A 17683-nucleotide genomic window follows, 5' to 3' on the forward strand; every position below is an offset into this window, starting at 1 on the left:
CACATTGATTAAACTTTTTTATACAATGGGTTTGGAAAGGGATAAATTTCCATAGAATTAGAGAAACAATTAAATGTCACTGTCAGCAATGAGAAAACACATTACATACAGTCAGCTGTAAAATGATTTAAACTGAAATGAAAAATTGCCTTACTCATAACAATACAATTTATTAAAAACATATTTGATAGACATGAACCAATGTCAACCACTAAATAACAGTCTCCTCACTAGGACCAGGCAACTCACAAATTGGCTTACACATATTTTGAACTCTCAACCTTCCCCTAACCTGAAACAGGTGTGTAACAGCACAAAATGAGAGCAATCTAGTATTGATGTTTACTTTCTCAAATTTTAAAGGCGTCTTTCTTACAAAAAAATAATAATTTATAATTATTTTCCCGATTAGAACCCCTTGTTTCAAGAAAGCAAAGAAAAATGATGATTAGTTATTTGTTAATGGTATCAGTTTGTCCATATAGTCTTTTTATAGTACTTTTTTGCCTTGGTCTTTTTTACTTAATACCAAGATGTCCTACCATAGATTAGGTAATCTGTCAAAAAAAACCACTTCTGAACCAAAAGTCAGTAACATGAAAACTGTTAATTGGCCTCAACATGTTTATCGTTTTTTGCCTTTATTTTTTAATTGTAAACAATAGGGGGAAAATACTTAATTAACTTACAGGCACAATGACACTGTCATGGCAAAAAACAGTAAAAAAAAATAAATACCTGTAGAAACACAAAACACAATTCTCAAGGCTGAGTCGCACAAAACCTCTCAAAAACTGGAGGGCATTTTCAAGAGATCCTGAGGGGGTAAATAGATCCTGCTCTTCAATTGGTTCCAGTCCTATATGATGCTCACTTGAGTACAGTACAAATTCTGTGAAACATTCTATAATGATTAATCAACTGTGAAGTCTTCTATTAAAATTTTGAAGAGCTTACATCAAATTTACCACTTGGAGCACTTGATTTAGTTACTTACTTGAAAGCAGCATCTCTCTATCAAGGGTTTTGTGATAGGAAATGAAGCTCTAAGATATATTGTATAAATATATAAATGTATATTGGTTACGTTTTGTTTTACTTGGTTGTCTAGTTGTTTGTAAGGTCATTGATCCACCAATATGCAAGAGAGTTTGCCAGGTTCATATTACCAAGGTTTCTCCATGACCTGTTTTGTGATCGTGCACCACCATCGTTAAAATATCTTACGTCACTGATAAACACTGATAATTGTGGCTTTTCAGACCAAGAAAACTGAAAAGATTGGACTGATAATTCCTCAAATGTTTATTATAAAAGGCAGGTTTACCCATCAAAAACCAGTGAATTTAGTTTTTTTGTCTAGCCTGGAACAAAAGTTGCAGAATGTGAGACATTAGGATGCTAATGTGGTTTCCGTTTTTGATAGGCTATTTGATGGTCAATGATGTAGGTTCATGAGTCATACATTCTATAACTGAGAAAAATGCATATCACCCAAGTAGCAAAAGTGATCACAAGAAAGATCAAAGCAAAATTGGAGAAATTATCAATAAATGTAGTAAAACCTTCATATTGAAAACATTTACAGTGACTTGACTGTTAGTGTTGCTATCCACCAATTGCAACTCATTCAAAATTTTGACCCAATTGCAATTTGTTTTATTAAATCAAATTGTTCAACTGGTTAGAAAGAAAAACTATATGAAAGCTTAGTATGGACATTTTTATAGCTATTCAAAATAAACAATTTCACCTTAAGCATGGTAATGACTATAATATACCTATACAAACTGATAGACTCAAATTTTCACAACATCATTAAAGTGGAGTTAAAGTCTTATAGGATTGTAAGTATGTTTTATTTTATCACCTTGCACTTTCACATTTTGACTGAACAATTTGTTCAATATTCTGACCAGTTGAACAATTTGATTTAATAAAACAAATTGCAATTGGGTCAAAATTTTGAATGAGTTGCAATTGGTGGATAGCAACACTAACAGTCAAGTCACTGTAGAATAAATTCAATCCTGATAAATAAAATAGGCAACCCATTATAGTTATATATAACTCTTGTTTATAACATTAACCCCTTATTGAGATTCCTTCTAGTATCACACAAATCAGGGGCTAATCCAGCCATTTTCCAAAGGTGGGGGGGGGGTCCACAATATGTCCTAATTTATAAAAAATTCCCACTTCAGGTTAAAGTTTTTGGTCAAGGTAGTTTTTGATGAAGTTGAAGCCCAATCAACTTTAAACTTCGTACACAGTCATCTTCCTTATGTATGATCTTTCTAATTTAATGCTTAATTAGAGTTTATATCCAAATTTTAACGGCCCACTTAGCATAGAAAATTATAGTTCTAGTGTGGCAACTGTGTACATTGGACACATTCTTGTTTTTTACAGGCTTTAGTGTCCAATATTCTTATTCAGTATTGCATGAATTCCAACATGAATATCAGATTGAAATTATAGATATTTATGTTCTATGGCATTGCTTGTACATAAAAGAAAAATAATGAGTAAGGTTTTTATAACATTTTATTACAAATAGTATTTAACAAAATTTATACACAATAATAGTACAAACATAAATAAGTCTTTAGTTAATGAGATAAAAGCCTCTTTGTGTCAGACCTGTGGTGGCTTTTAGTTTTATCATCTTATATTAACTATAGGGTCATACCCATACATATAAAGCACTGAGAGATGCATTGTTTTACACTTGGTGTCAGCAATCACAATTTACTTCCTTCTACCGAAATTGAATGTTCCTGGATTGGTTGCTCCACCACCAACTCCTGCGGCACCAGCGCCGCCAGTTCCAAAGCTTAAGAATGGATTTCCACCACCACCTGCATTAGTTGGTGGTTGTGGCTGTGGTTGCGGTTGTGGTAATGGCTGAGCTGCGTTATTATTGGCTGGTTGATTGAATCCTGTATTAGCTGGTTGGTTGAAACCTGTATTGGCTGGTTGGTTGAATCCTGTATTGGCTGGTTGGTTGAATCCTGTATTAGCTGGTTGATTGAATCCTGTATTCGCTGGTTGGTTAAATCCTGTATTAGCTGGTTGGTTAAATCCTGTATTAGCTGGTTGGTTAAATCCTGTGTTTGTTTGTTGGTTGAATCCTGTATTGGCTGGTTGGTTGAAACCATTATTTGTTGGTTGGTTAACAGTATTGGTGTTAGAGCCAAATGTTAGTCCATTATTTCCTAAAATAAAATCAAAAGTTTGAATAAAACATTTTTTTGTTATTATTCAAAATTGTTTCATGGTAGAATTGTGAACTACTTTTTTTTCTCAATTTGATAAATATACAACAATTCTTTTATATTTCAAATCAATCAAACAGTAGTCACTCCACTTTGAATATATTTATTTTATGAGGGGAAAAATATTGTATGAAAACAAATATTGTTTTGTTAAAATGCGATTAATAATGATAGATACATTTACAAGTAAAATTTCAAAGTGCAAAAAGTGGTGTCTTTACATCTTTGCTAGAATTATAAAGATACCACAAAGACATTTTAGATAAGTGTAATCAATTAATAGAAGAGTTTGGCCAAATTAGTCTACGGATATTTAACCTACCTTGAGGTTGAACTTGTGTTGGAGCTGTATTAGTATTACTAGGTACAAACACACCACCAGACAAAGCTGCTAAATCTTGTTCAGAGTAAGGTTTGGCCCAGTTAGAATTACTAGCTCTCCCAACAGTACAACAAGCCAGTGGAGTTCTAGCGTTACCATTCATCTGACTAGCACTGTTGGTACCTGTTCCTTCATCGTCACGTTCAAGTTTGATCTGTAATACAAAACATATATCTTATTGTCAGTTTGATTACTTGTATTTCAAAGTAACTGGAGAACAAGTAAAAACAAAAATATGAATTACATAATTGTCACAGGAGAAGTTATCGTTTTTGAATATGACAAAACGTAATATTTGATCCATACTTTTCTTGTGTGACCTCAAACATGATTATCTCTTACATTGAATTTCAAATAATAACAATGTATCACTCAAATAAATCCTCTGATTGGTCCTTGACAGAAAACATCTTTAACATATCTACCGTTTTTTCTCTCTCTAAAAACTTATGCAAAAAGATACTTTAGAACATGTCTGTTCAGGCATAGAATTTAACCGAACCACTTGTGTGTGATAAAAATAAAGGGACAAGAATTTGATAAGTAATAAACTAGTATAGTTTTAAAATGAAGCACTTACAACTAGTGATCTTCCGATGACACTGTTCCTACCAGCCAATGAGATAACGCTGTCTCTGAACTGTGTGGAGGATACACCTTCTTTGGACTGGAGCATATTTCCCAAATCACCAACATGTCTCAAACTTTAAAAAAAAGATACTAGTTAAGAATTTTTTACAAGAACTCCGACATATCATGTATGAGTGAGTATGGATTTGGTTAATGACATTTCATTTTTTTTTGCGAGGAATTGTCTTGTAATTTGTTCCACATTAAATTTTAGTATTCCATAATCTTAATATAAAAATTATTCATTTAAAGCTATAGATCGCCTAATTTTCAAATATATATTGCCTCGTATTTAATTTGTTTTTTAATTTCCATTTTATCTGTAAAACTTACAATGCAAAACTATTTCTGCCACCATGTCTTGTTTGTGTTGGGTTATAATGTGGTCCTACTCTGGAACAGCTGTCACCATTGTCCCCATATTCGTGGATGTGAACTCCTCTCTGTGTGTCGACTGGGGATCGGGGTAGACCAACAACTTGTATTCTGATATCTACTGCTGGATTTCCGTATAACTGAAAATTTACATTTCAATTTTATTACATTGTTAATTTTGTGCAAAAAAGGTTTCAAAATGAACTTGTAATTATGAATATAATGTAAAGCTTTGGTGCTTATGTTGAATTAATTTTGGAAATAAAGTATTAAAATCATTGTAATCTGATCCTGAAATTTTTGTAAGTTCTATTATTATTCTAATTTTATCCGCACAAATTAAATAATTTACATTAAAAAAATTCTCGGAGATATATACAATTGATCTATTAGAAAGTCGAAGCATCAGCTATTCTGTCTCGTCGGACATCATGTTTGATAATCGTCTAGACCATGATTACCAAAACAATTCCGATCATTATTTCAGGCCAAAAAATATGTTAGACAAAATTTAAGAAAACCAATCGAAAGTTATCGAAGTAGAAAACATATATCGTCGATGATTCTTCCTGTCTATAAAAATGTCGCAAAAATAAGATTAATATTGACAGGTTTTATTATATTTTATTTTGAAGTTTGTATTTCTCGTTTGAATTTGTAATCATCAGCTTGTACAAGAATACGATAAATAAAAACACGGATATGACAAAGGATGCTTCAAAACGCTGATATTATCAAAACCACTTGCTTTTTCTTACATATGCTTTTAATTAAAGGGAGTCTTTCATATGCGAAATGTCAATGTCATAGTATTATCATGATAATAAGAACATGGTGAATTCACGCTAAATACTTACAAATTGTCTGAAATCCGCTCTACCCTTAATGTTGCTGATGGAACTGTTGAAATAACAGGTGGCGTATCTGTAATTGTTTGGATTCTGTGATAAGTTCATGAAAAATTGTCTTCCTGCACCTGGTTCTGTGAATAGAAATGATAATCGTAGAATGAAATTAAAAAAAATATATTTAAAACATATTTATCTCCAAAAACTAGAAAAATGGCATCTGGCCGGGTAGTATCATATTTTGTTTGACTCACTCAAACGGCTTGTTGTATGAAGATGTCAGACTAGCGATTGGTCAAAAGTGGATATCTATTTTGCATTATCAACTTTTACCGTCTTTACCCAATTCCACGGAAACCCACAGACAAATTGCACATTTATTGGAATATTTAACGGCTATAATTGTAATTCTTAGAGGAATCCCCTTATTCCCAGGTGTTGGAATTATTCCGCAATGCTATAGTAAAATGTTCAAGAGGCGATACTAATTTTACTAGGTTGACCAATTGTTAAAAACAATGCTACTCCTCATTTTACATATATATATTAAAATGTAAAGTTATATAGACCGTGCTCCTTTGTTTAAGAAACTTATGTGAAACTCTGCTATTTTGACCACAAAACACTTTTTATAAAAAAAAAAAAAATAGACTTTACACAGACAAAATAAACAAAACTAGTTAATTAACAAGGTTCGGATGAATGATAGAAGTAATATAACTTACGTTGACCCGGTGCAGTGGGTTGTCCAGGTACTCCGGGTTGTCCATTTGCGCCAAATGTTCCATCATTGCCTCCTAAAAAGTTACCAACTCCGCCAAAAGGGTTACCAAAACCCCCAACATTTTGAAACTGTCCGGCTGCCGGCTGCTGTCCAGGAAATTGTCCTCCGCCTGCTTGTCCTGGAAACTGTGCAGCGCCTGCTTGACCTTGAAATTGTCCAGCACCAGGTTGGCCTGGAAACTGTCCACCAGCTCCCTGTCCTGCAAATTGTCCAGCTCCGGCTTGTCCTGCAAACTGTCCAGCACCTGCTTGTCCTTGAAACTGTCCTGCTCCAGCCTGCGGAAATTGTGCACCCGCACCCTGTTGAAATTGACCTGCGCCTGCTTGCGGAAACTGACCTGCACCTGCTTGTGGGAATTGTTGTGCAGCCCCCTGTTGGAATTGGCCTGCGCCTGCTTGTGGAAATTGTTGTGCAGCTCCCTGTTGGAATTGTGCTCCACCACCTGCTTGTGGAAATTGTTGTGCAGCTCCCTGTTGAAATTGTGCCCCACCACCCGCTTGTGGAAATTGATTGGCACCAGCTCCTTGTTGAAACTGACCGGCGCCTGCCTGTGGAAACTGCTGGCCTTGTCCAAAGTTCTGTCCTTGCGCTATAGTTAATCCAATACTTAACGCGAACACAAATATAATTTTCATTTTCATTTTTGTTGTTTGTTATTTCATTAAATTATTTTTTTACACTACTATATGTCCGAGCTCCTACTTAAATATACTTGAAACGTCAATAATTTCTGAAAGTGAATTCTCAATTGACGTGAATGACTCGATTTTCGTCCAACCAAATGACGCGATTTCCAGTCTACCTACCAATGAAATGGCTTAGATTAAGTGCTATCAATCAAAAAGTGTCATGTTTAGGAAGTAAACAAGGGTGAACAATATCCTGACAAAACGTAACTTCCCGTACTACTAATACGGGTAGAAAATGACATTCACATGCAAGGTGTATGATGATCTATCGTCATGATTCATTGAGAATACTTCTAAAACATACAACAGTTCAAACGTCATTGCAAGCATTATTAAAAATAAAATAAGAAAAATTGAATCCTAGAAAAGTTGAAAACAAATCATATATATCTTTCTTATTCCAAACAGTTATCTATTTAAATATTTAGCGGGACATTTTATTTATTTTGTCTTATTTTGCTATTGTTTTTTTTTTTTTGCCCAAAAAATGTATGGATTTGCATTCGTGCTGTAAATTTATTATAACCAAGAATATATATAAAATATAAATATAAATATCCCTACAACTAAATTGCATTGTAAGCCCATGTATGTACTATTTTTTATTTCTTTAATTTATCTGTAACATTTTCGTCAGCTACAAACGTATATTCACAAAACAATGTAGTTTGGAATATATGTTCCTGCATAAACTAACTAAGTTTTATATAATTGTTGTATTTCATATTTTGTTAATTGGAAAACATACTTATAAATATAGCATTTATAATTATAAACAAAATTAGTTCACACATAAGGTCCGTGTTCACAATATTTCCCCTGGCTATACATGCTCGTTACATATTATGGTCGTTGCATAAATGACAAACAAACAAACAAGTTTGTCGGGTAATAATTTGATAGCGTGAAAAAAACACATTTCCGTGTTTTACTGATCAAAGTCGTGTTACCCTTTATTATATAAAATTGTATCATAATGTAAACGTTGATTATAAATCCTCTGCAAGGATACCGTCTGACGGACCTGTTATTAGTACTCTACTCTAAATTTCTTTTCCCATAAATTTGTTATTGAATCAGTCATTTCAGGTTATCCGTAACTGAATGTATGTAACAATCGCATTGCAATGTACGACAAAAATTACAGTTGCTAACTTAAACCGAGTAAAGCAAAAACTACAATAAAAAATAAAGAGAAAAATGCAGGAAAAAATAGAATAAACTGCAGGAGCGTTATTTTCAGTTCTTTGCTTGTTCAGCGAGTTTTGCATGAAATCAATGTTTTGTTACAAATCAGGCGATTGGACTCTGTTGAATAATTGTTTCACTAGCAATCATTGCATATCTCTTACTTTTCTGATTAAGAGTCATTCTAAATCTCAATATTTTACAAGCAAAAAAATTCTAAAATCTGGTAACATATAACAAATTTTGTCAACAGCAATTATTTCTGCGTTTAAAATAGATGATACATACTTCGCAAAAAGAGTTACAAAGACATAAAGGTCCCAAATACGTAAAGATTAAAACGCATGTTATACAGTAATAGTGCCTGCAGAAACTGCCGAAGAGATTAGTTCAACTTTATCATTTAAATCACATGGTTAAATAGCTTCATTGTAAGCAACAACCCTTTATAAAGGAAATCGAGATAAACAAATGGCATAAGACCAGGAATATCGTTTCATCGGGAAATACATCTCAGAATGCTGGTGATGAATAGGTTTTGCTAAACTGGCATGTTTCTTTTTAACAAAAACAAAAAGTCAGCCTGAGATAATATTTTGATATGGAAAGTAGACCTTGTCTGACTAAAAGTAGTGTTTTTGAAGTCCTTTTGTACTTGAACAAATGAACAAATTAAGAAAAACTAAACTTTTGATGACGAGAAATATATTCAAACCATTTTGAGTAAAAGTCATTGGTCCATGATTTTGCATTAAAAAAGTAGAAACAATGTGTTCCATATTGTTCACCTACATATTTAAGATTTCCACATAAGCAGGAGATAGTTTTAAATATGAATATTCGTCAGGATATTTTATATTTTCAAATATGTCGTTACAAAGGTGGCATAAACCTATTACAAATACAATACTTTACGGGTCAACAAACAATATGTTTCCATGACATACACCCCCAAAAAAATCTAAATATTTACAAAGAGTCATACAGGCTATCATTACACAAGTATATCTAAAATTTTAACAATGGTTGATACTCTAGAGGTATGTCAAATGTCATTTCACTTGATGTTATATGCATTTATTTTTGTTTACACATATTTCATGCATTTGCTGTATATGTTCTATATTTGTTTGATTGATTAGCGGCAACAGGTACGGGGCGCCCAATGGGACTCTTGTGGTTTTGTACAAAATTCAATTCTGTCATAACAAAATCATTTTTGTCTTACAAAACTATGTGCTACAGACTTGTTTTGTGAGAACTTCAATTTTGTGATGACAAAATTCATTTGTGTAGACAAAATTCATTTTTGTCATGACAAAATTCATTTTTGTAGACAAAATTCATATTTGTCATGACAAAAGTCAATTTTGTCTTAAAGGTATGCAAATATAAACATATTTGCATACAAAATTGATTTTTGTTACCTGATATGGAAATTAAATCACAAAAGTCAATTGTGTACGGTAAGATTCAATTTTGTGAGACAAAATTGACTTTTGTGAAACAAAATTAACTTTTGTGAGACAAAATTGACTTTTGTGAGACAAAATTGACTTTTGTGAGACAAAATTGACTTTTGTGAGACAAAATTCAATTTTGTCATTTTTGTTGAGACAAAATTCAATTTTGTCATTTTTGTTGAGACAAAATTCAATTTTGTCATTTTTGTTGAGACCAAAGTCAATTTTGTCTTTTTTGTTGAGACAAAATTCAATTTTGTCATTTTTGTTGAGACAAAATTCAATTTTGTCATTTTTGTTGAGACAAAAGTCAATTTTGTTAATTTTGTTGAGACAAAAGTCAATTTTGTAAATTTTGTTGAGACAAAAGTCAATTTTGTTAATTTTGTTGAGACAAAAGTCAATTTTGTCAGTTTTGTTGAGACAAAAGTCAATTTTGTCAATTTTGTTGAGACAAAAGTCAATTTTGTGACGACAAAAGTCAATTTTGTGACGACAAAATTCATTTTTGTGATGACAAAATTCAATTTTGTAACAACAAAATTGACTTTTATGAGACAAAATTGACTTTCATGAGACAAAATTGACTTTCGTGAGACAAAAATCAATTTTGTTGAGACAAAATTCAATTTTGTTAATTTTGTTGAGACAAAATTCAATTTTGTTAATTTTGTTGAGACAAAATTCAATTTTGTTAATTTTGTTGAGACAAAATTCAATTTTGTCAATTTTGTTGAGACAAAATTCAATTTTGTCAATTTTGTTGAGACAAAATTCAATTTTGTCAATTTTGTTGAGACAAAATTCAATTTTGTTAATTTTGTTGAGACAAAATTCAATTTTGTCAATTTTGTTGAGACAAAATTCAATTTTGTCAATTTTGTTGAGACAAAATTCAATTTTGTCAATTTTGTTGAGACAAAATTCAATTTTGTTAATTTTGTTGAGACAAAATTCAATTTTGTCAATTTTGTTGAGACAAAATTCAATTTTGTCAATTTTGTTGAGACAAAAGTCAATTTTGTCAATTTTGTTGAGACAAAAGTCAATTTTGTGTAACAAAAGTCAATTTTGTGTAACAAAAGTAATTTTTGTGTAACAAAAGTCAATTTTGTGTAACAAAAGTCAATTTTGTGTAACAAAAGTCAATTTTGTGTAACAAAAGTCAATTTAGTGTAACAAAAGTCGATTTTGTATGCAAATTAGTTCACAGAAACCAAACTAAACTAATTTAAATACAAAATTGACTTTTGTCGCTCAATTTTCAAATTAGGTAACAAAAGTCAAGTCTGTGTAACAAAAATGAATTTTGTCATGACAAAAGTGACTTTTGTCCGCTGATAGATAATTTTGTATGACAAAATTTCAAATTTGTAGTATGATACAAATTTTGTTAAACTGAACTCATTTTTGTTGAACAAAAGTCACTTTTGTCCGTACAAAATTGAATTTTGAGTACAAAACCACAAGAGTCCCATTCGGCGCCCCGTAACAGGTACCAACGTTTTGTGAGCTGAAGAACTCCCTCGTACATAATACAGATAAACATTCATGAAGTTAAAAAAATAATCAATGTTATTCAAAACAAATAACATCTACTGCCATTATATGTTTCGGGAATAGTATTTTCTCCATCTGCAACAGACACATCGAACGGTGCTCAAGCAACTGTTTTATTCACACATACAGTACTACTTGTGTCTGAAACAGATAGGAAAAAACGCCATCAAAGTGTTCGTGTATACAGTAATGAAAATATGAGAAAGGAGGACAATGTCTTCATAATTTTGGATGCAAATGTACAGCATATAAACGAACAAAAATCTTGATCAGACAAAGTTACCAAAAACAAATGCTTTCAATGGATATCGTGATTGTTAACTTTAAATGTTTAAAACTCATCATACATACGTAAAGGACTATGTTTATTAAAACTATCATCTTTGATCAAGTACCTTACTCAGCCAAATATTGTTAAGTATAAACTTTAACGTGTGTACTTAACAAAACACCAGGACCACTACAAATATAAGTACTCAAATTACAAAATATTGCCTCCTTTGTAAACTTTGAAAACTTGATCTTTTCAATGTTTGTCCTATTTTAGCAAATGAGAATGAATATATATTTACATACACAAAGCTGGTGTGCAAGTGTGAGTTACATCTATTTACTTTTATAATACGGATAGTTTTCGACGAAAATTTAAATATCGTAAAGGAAAGACAATTGTTTTAATACGGTCATGTTAAATTATTTGTTGATTATGTTTAGCAGATTATTTCATCTGTTTTAGTTAGAATTCCATGTGATACAAGTCTCAAATGTATAGGCAAGTTAAAACCTGCACCCAAGAGCAACTTTTACAAGGGTAAGCTTCCAGGTTCAATAATATTTTCATTTTTCTTTATACTTTTTTCTCTGTTTCTCATGTATCTTATATATCTAAAACAATGGATAAAATTTCATGGTGAAATATAAGAAGTCAATTGAGGGCAAGTCAAAGAAATGTAGATCTTTTTGGAGGTTTAAAATGTCTCTTTGTTAGTTTTCAAAATAATGCCAATAAACGATCAAAGGTAAAAAGAAATGCCACTCAGTCGGGTCCATTTACTCCATCTGTCTCAATCACCCAATACTTAATTACATACTTTAACTTTCACTCATCTCTCCCTTACTAACTGTCTTATTTAATCTTTCACTCTCTTGTTGTTCCTGCTTACCATTCTCAATCACTCACTCTCCTCTCTCACAACTTCACTCGTACTTTTTCTCACTCACTCGATCGCCAAATCATTCTCTCACACTCTCAAATTCTTTCAGACTCACACTCGTCCTTTCACTTTTTCACTCTCACACTTTCTTAATGTGTCACACTCACTCTTATAACCTCACTCTTACACTGTCTAACTCTCTTTTTCACTCTCTCACTCACTCTTTCGTACTCTCCCATTATTACTCGCACACACACACTTTCTCTCAACTCTCACTGCCACTGTTACTCTCATACTGTCTTACTCTCACACTCTATTACTTACAGTCTCTTACTCTCACTGCTACTCTCACACTGTCTTACTTTCTTTCACCAGATCTTTCTGTCTTTCTCTCTTACTTTCTCTCACTCTTACATTCTCTCAAACTCTCAAATTCTTTCAGACTCACACTCGTCCTTTCACTTTTTCACTTCACACTTTCTTAATGTGTTACACTCTCACTCTCATAACCTCACACACTTTCTCTCAACTCCCACTGCCACTGTTACTCTCATACTCTCACACTCTATTACTTGCACAGTCTCTTACTCTCACTGCTATTCTCACCCTCTCTTACTTTCTCTCACCCTCTCTCTCATATTCTCTCTCAGTTTCTTACTCTCACACTGTCTTTCTTTCTCTAACACATTTTCTTACTTTCTCTCTCTCTCACTCACTTCCTTACTTTCTCTCACGTTCTTTTATAGCCTCACACTCTCTTACATTCTGACACTCTCACTCTGACACACTCAAATCTCTCACTCTCTTTTACACATTCTCTCACACTCTCTTCCTCTTACTCTCTTACTCTCACACACTCTCTTTTACTCTCACACACTCTCTCTTACTCTCACACTCTCTCTCATACACTCTCTTACACACTCTTTCTCTCTCTTTCTCTCTCTCACACTGTCTCTCTCTCGCACGCTCTGTCTCACACTATCTCACACACATCTCTCTCACACTGTCTGTCTCACACACTCTCTCGCACTCTCTCTCACACACTCTCTTTCTCTCTCTCTCTCTCTCTCTCACTCTCTGTCTCTCACTCTCACAGTCTCTGTCTCTCTATCTATCTATCTCTCTCTATATCTCTCTCTATATTTTTCTCTATCTCTCTATCTCTCTCTCTCTCTCTCTCTCTATCTCTCACTATCTCTCTCTTTCTCACACACTCTGGCTCGCACACAATGTCTCTCACACTTTGTTACTCTGTCTTACTCTCTCCTACTCTGTCTTACTGTCTTTAGACAAAGTAGAGATAGACAGCGACAAAAACCAAGAAATAATTGAGAGAAAGAGAGAAAGAGAGAGATAGACAGTGAGAGAAAATTAAACAGATTGTTAAAGGAAGATCTGAGGATTAGTAAAGAGAAAGGATAAACAAGTGATAGGAGAGATCCGTTCCAAAGTATTTTCTTTAGGGCCATTTCAAGCCCATAAGAAAATACACCTTGTAAAGGTGCACGGTTAAAGCAGTAATGTGTCCTCCTCCGTCGACGCTGTACATATTGACAGTCCGTTGAAGAGAACACCACTGCCTACCAGAACTTTGGTTAGGTTGGCGCACGTACCTTCAGTTCCCTTCATTAGGTAAGTGCGCAATCTACAAATTGAAATAACTTATTTTATCTAACTGAAAATAGTACAAGTTGCGGTATCACTTATTTCTTATTCTTGCAATCTAACTTTTGAGAAAAAACTAGTTGATTTGTTACTATCATTTGAATATACATATTTTATCACCCTATTGAATTTATCATTTTCATAGAGTAAAACAGTATTATATTTCAAATATTTCAAAATAATTGAAATGAACACATTCAAGGCGGGTAACTTCAGCTGTTTGCTTATATGTACTACAAATAATAAATGTGTTTCCATTCTATTCAGTAAAGTCATTGAATAATTAACAAAAATAAACGAACTACAACTCACTCTTATCGATCTATATAAAGAAGGAGATATGTTATGACAACTATCAGCAAAAGTGCAAACGCAGTGGACGTAAAAAAATATCTATATTTTTTATTATGTCATAGAGATTTATTAGATTTTTTGGCTAAGGCGGTTTTTGTTTTTGTCGACTGTTCTGTGTCTTTTCATTATCCACCATAGCGTTGTCAGTTTGTCAACTATCCTTGAGTTTTTAAAAAAGCAACTGCAATAACCACATAGAATGCCCCAGACAGTGTTCGTGTATACAGTAATAAAAACATGAAATAAGAAGGCCAATATTTACTTGAATAGGGTTGCAAATGTACAGAATATAAACGAAAAAGTTGCCAAAACAAATGATTTCAACGAATATCGTGATTGTTAACTTTAGATATTTGAAACTTATCATACAAAGTCATACAATTTTTGTCCCGGTCGATAAAGCTGCTAATAATATTATTATTGTTTGACGTAAATTTTACATTGAGGTTCTGAAAAAGGAAATCATCAATTCACCAACATTCCAACTGACTCCATTTTCAGAAAACGAAATCTGTAACAAACATAAACTTTTAGCCACCGCTTTACAAGCAGAGCCAAATACAATGAAAGTCCCAACTATGTATTGGCTTCCGAAGCTACACAAAACCCCTTACAAATATATATTTATTTCGTCTTCAAGTCATTGTTCAACTACTAAATTGTCTATTATTCTTACCAGCACACTTGGTACAATTAAAAACCTTATAATAAATTGTTCAAATAAGGCCTTCGCAAATAGTGGAATAAATTACTTTTGGAGTGTCAAGAACTCGTTGGAAGTACTTGATAAATTGCATGCTTATATTGGTGATTTTGAATCTGTTCAAAGTTTCGATTTTTCTACCCTGTATACCACATTGCCTCACATTCTCATTAAGAAAAAAATCACACACCTAATTAAATGGGCATTCAAAAAATCAGAATGTGAATATATATGTTCAAACTCTTTTAGGTCATTTTTTAGTAGCAATAAACAAAAAAACTAGGTTAATTGGACATGCTTTGATACTATATATGCCCTGGAATTTTTACTAGATAACATTTTTGTTCGCTTTGGGGATTCCGTATATCGTCAGATTATCGGAATTCCAATGGGGACTAACTGTGCACCACTTATTGCGGACCTCTTTTTGTATTGTTACGAGTTACAATTTATGACAAAAATAAGCAAAGACCCATCAAAACAACATCTGATAAACAAATTTAATAATACTTTTAGATATTTGGATGATATTTTGGCTATCAATAATGACGACTTCAGTATGTAATATTAATGAAATTTATCCTGGTGAACTTACTTTAAATAAAGCTTATACTAACAATGACCACTGCCTTTTCCTCGATCTTGATATCTATATCACTAACGGAAAACTGAATACTAAAATTTATGATAAAAGGGATGATTTTTCATTTCCTATCGTTAATTATCCGTTTTTAGATGGTGACGTTCCCTTGTCACCATCTTACGGTGTTTATATATCTCAACTTGTACGATTCGCTCGTGTATGTAACAATGTTTTAGATTTTAACGAGAAAAATTTATGTATTACTGAAAAATTATAACACCAGGGTTTTTGATATCACAAACTAGTCAAAACATTTACTAAATTTTATCATCGGTATAAAGACTTCATTCGTAAATATAGCTCAACATGCAGACTTTTTATACGTTCAGGTATTTCACATCCAATTTTTTATGGAAATATTCTTTATAAAGCACAAAGGTGTCAGTATTCACCTCATAAACTTACAAAACCTTTGAATAGACTTATTAAGAAGGAATATAATTACGATACTGTTGTCAAGTCATTAAAGATTGCATATTTTGGCGTTAATATTGAGTCACTGATAAGGTCTTTGCGTCGGAACTAAACACATTTATTCTAAAAACAGTGGTTGGCATGACACGGGTTATGTTCTTCTCATATATGTTATGATGGTATGATACTAAACCCCTTACGGGAAGGATTGTGCCTGATGTTCATATGATGAAATCATAATCTTTCAGTCAGTTTAATTGAAGTCTGGAGCTGGCATGTCAGTTAACTGCTAGTAGTCTGTTGTTATTTATGTATTATTGTCATTTTGTTTATTTTCTTTGGTTACATCTTCTGACATCAGACTCGGACTTCTCTTGAACTGAATTTTAATGTGCGTATTGTTATGCTTTTACTTTTCTACACTGGTTACAGGTATAGGGGGAGGGTTGAGATCTCACAAACATGTTTAACCCCGCCGCATTTTTGCGCCTGTCCCAAGTCAGGAGCCTCTGGCCTTTGTTAGTCTTGTATTATTTAAATTTTAGTTTCTTGTGTACAATTTGGAAATTAGTATGGCGTTCATTATCACTGAACTAGTATATATTTGTTTAGGGGCCAGCTGAAGGACGCCTCCGGGTGCGGGAATTTCTCGCTACATTGAAGACCTGTTGGTGACCTTCTGCTGTTGTGTTTTTTTTATTTTGGTCGGGTTGTTGTCTCTTTGACACATTCCCCATTTCCATTCTCAATTTTAATAAAACACATAGAAGGACTGTGTATATCAAAACTATCATCTTTGATCAAGTATCTTATGCCAAAGATTGTTCAGTATGAACTTTTACGTGTGCACGTAACAAAATACCAATACCATTACACACATAAGCACCAGTCGGGACTCTAATGACAAAATATTGACTCCCTTGTAAACTTTGAACACTTGATCTTTCTCATGTTTGTCCCATTTTAGCAAAAACGCTATCAATTGCAAATTCACGAGAAACTTTCTTTTTAAGAATTAGAACTAAAATAATTGAATTAAAACAAAGTTTCATTTAATGTTATCATTTCTCTTCTTTAAGGTGCATTATATATACGATTAAGACAAAAACAAAATACGATTCTGTTTGTTTCAAGGCCTATTGAGATAATAAAAAAAAAAAAAAAAAAAGTCCTTCAATTTGTTAGAGAAAGTCTTTTATACATATAAAAAGGAAGGTCTTAATAGTTGATAAGTAATTTTCAATTGCAATCAATTCCAAGCATTGAACTATCGTCTATTGCAAAGTGAGGATGTGATAATGAAATGGAACATGTTTTGTAGGTCGACATTGTGGTTTATGTACAAACTATCGTTACCTTACGAAGGGAAAATTCAGTGGCGGATGCAGGAATTTTCGAAAGGGGGGGTGCTAGCCCAGGGCAAAGGGGGGGGGGGGGTGCAAAACATATGTCCCGATTCAAATGCATTGATCGGCCAAAATAAAGGGGGGGGGTGCGCACCCCCGGAACCCCCCCTCTGGATCCGCCACTGGGAAATATAAATGTCATCGATT

General features: G+C 33.0%; 1 protein-coding gene across 1 annotated transcript; it reads right to left on the reverse strand.

Moving 5' to 3' along the window:
* Nucleotides 1-2529: 2529 nt before the first annotated feature.
* On the reverse strand, nucleotides 2530-7081 carry LOC134722656 (PE-PGRS family protein PE_PGRS3-like). The gene is made up of 6 exons (XM_063586278.1): nucleotides 6239-7081; nucleotides 5523-5647; nucleotides 4624-4805; nucleotides 4241-4364; nucleotides 3601-3814; nucleotides 2530-3218 (listed from the first exon to the last, which is right to left on the reverse strand). Exons 1-6 carry the CDS (start codon nucleotides 6936-6938, stop codon nucleotides 2752-2754), a joined length of 1812 nt encoding a protein of 603 aa, XP_063442348.1. The 5' UTR covers nucleotides 6939-7081; the 3' UTR covers nucleotides 2530-2751.
* Between the last annotated feature and the right edge of the window lie 10602 nt (nucleotides 7082-17683).

Source organism: Mytilus trossulus, chromosome 1, assembly GCF_036588685.1.
Source record: "Mytilus trossulus isolate FHL-02 chromosome 1, PNRI_Mtr1.1.1.hap1, whole genome shotgun sequence".
Taxonomy (NCBI): domain Eukaryota; kingdom Metazoa; phylum Mollusca; class Bivalvia; order Mytilida; family Mytilidae; genus Mytilus; species Mytilus trossulus.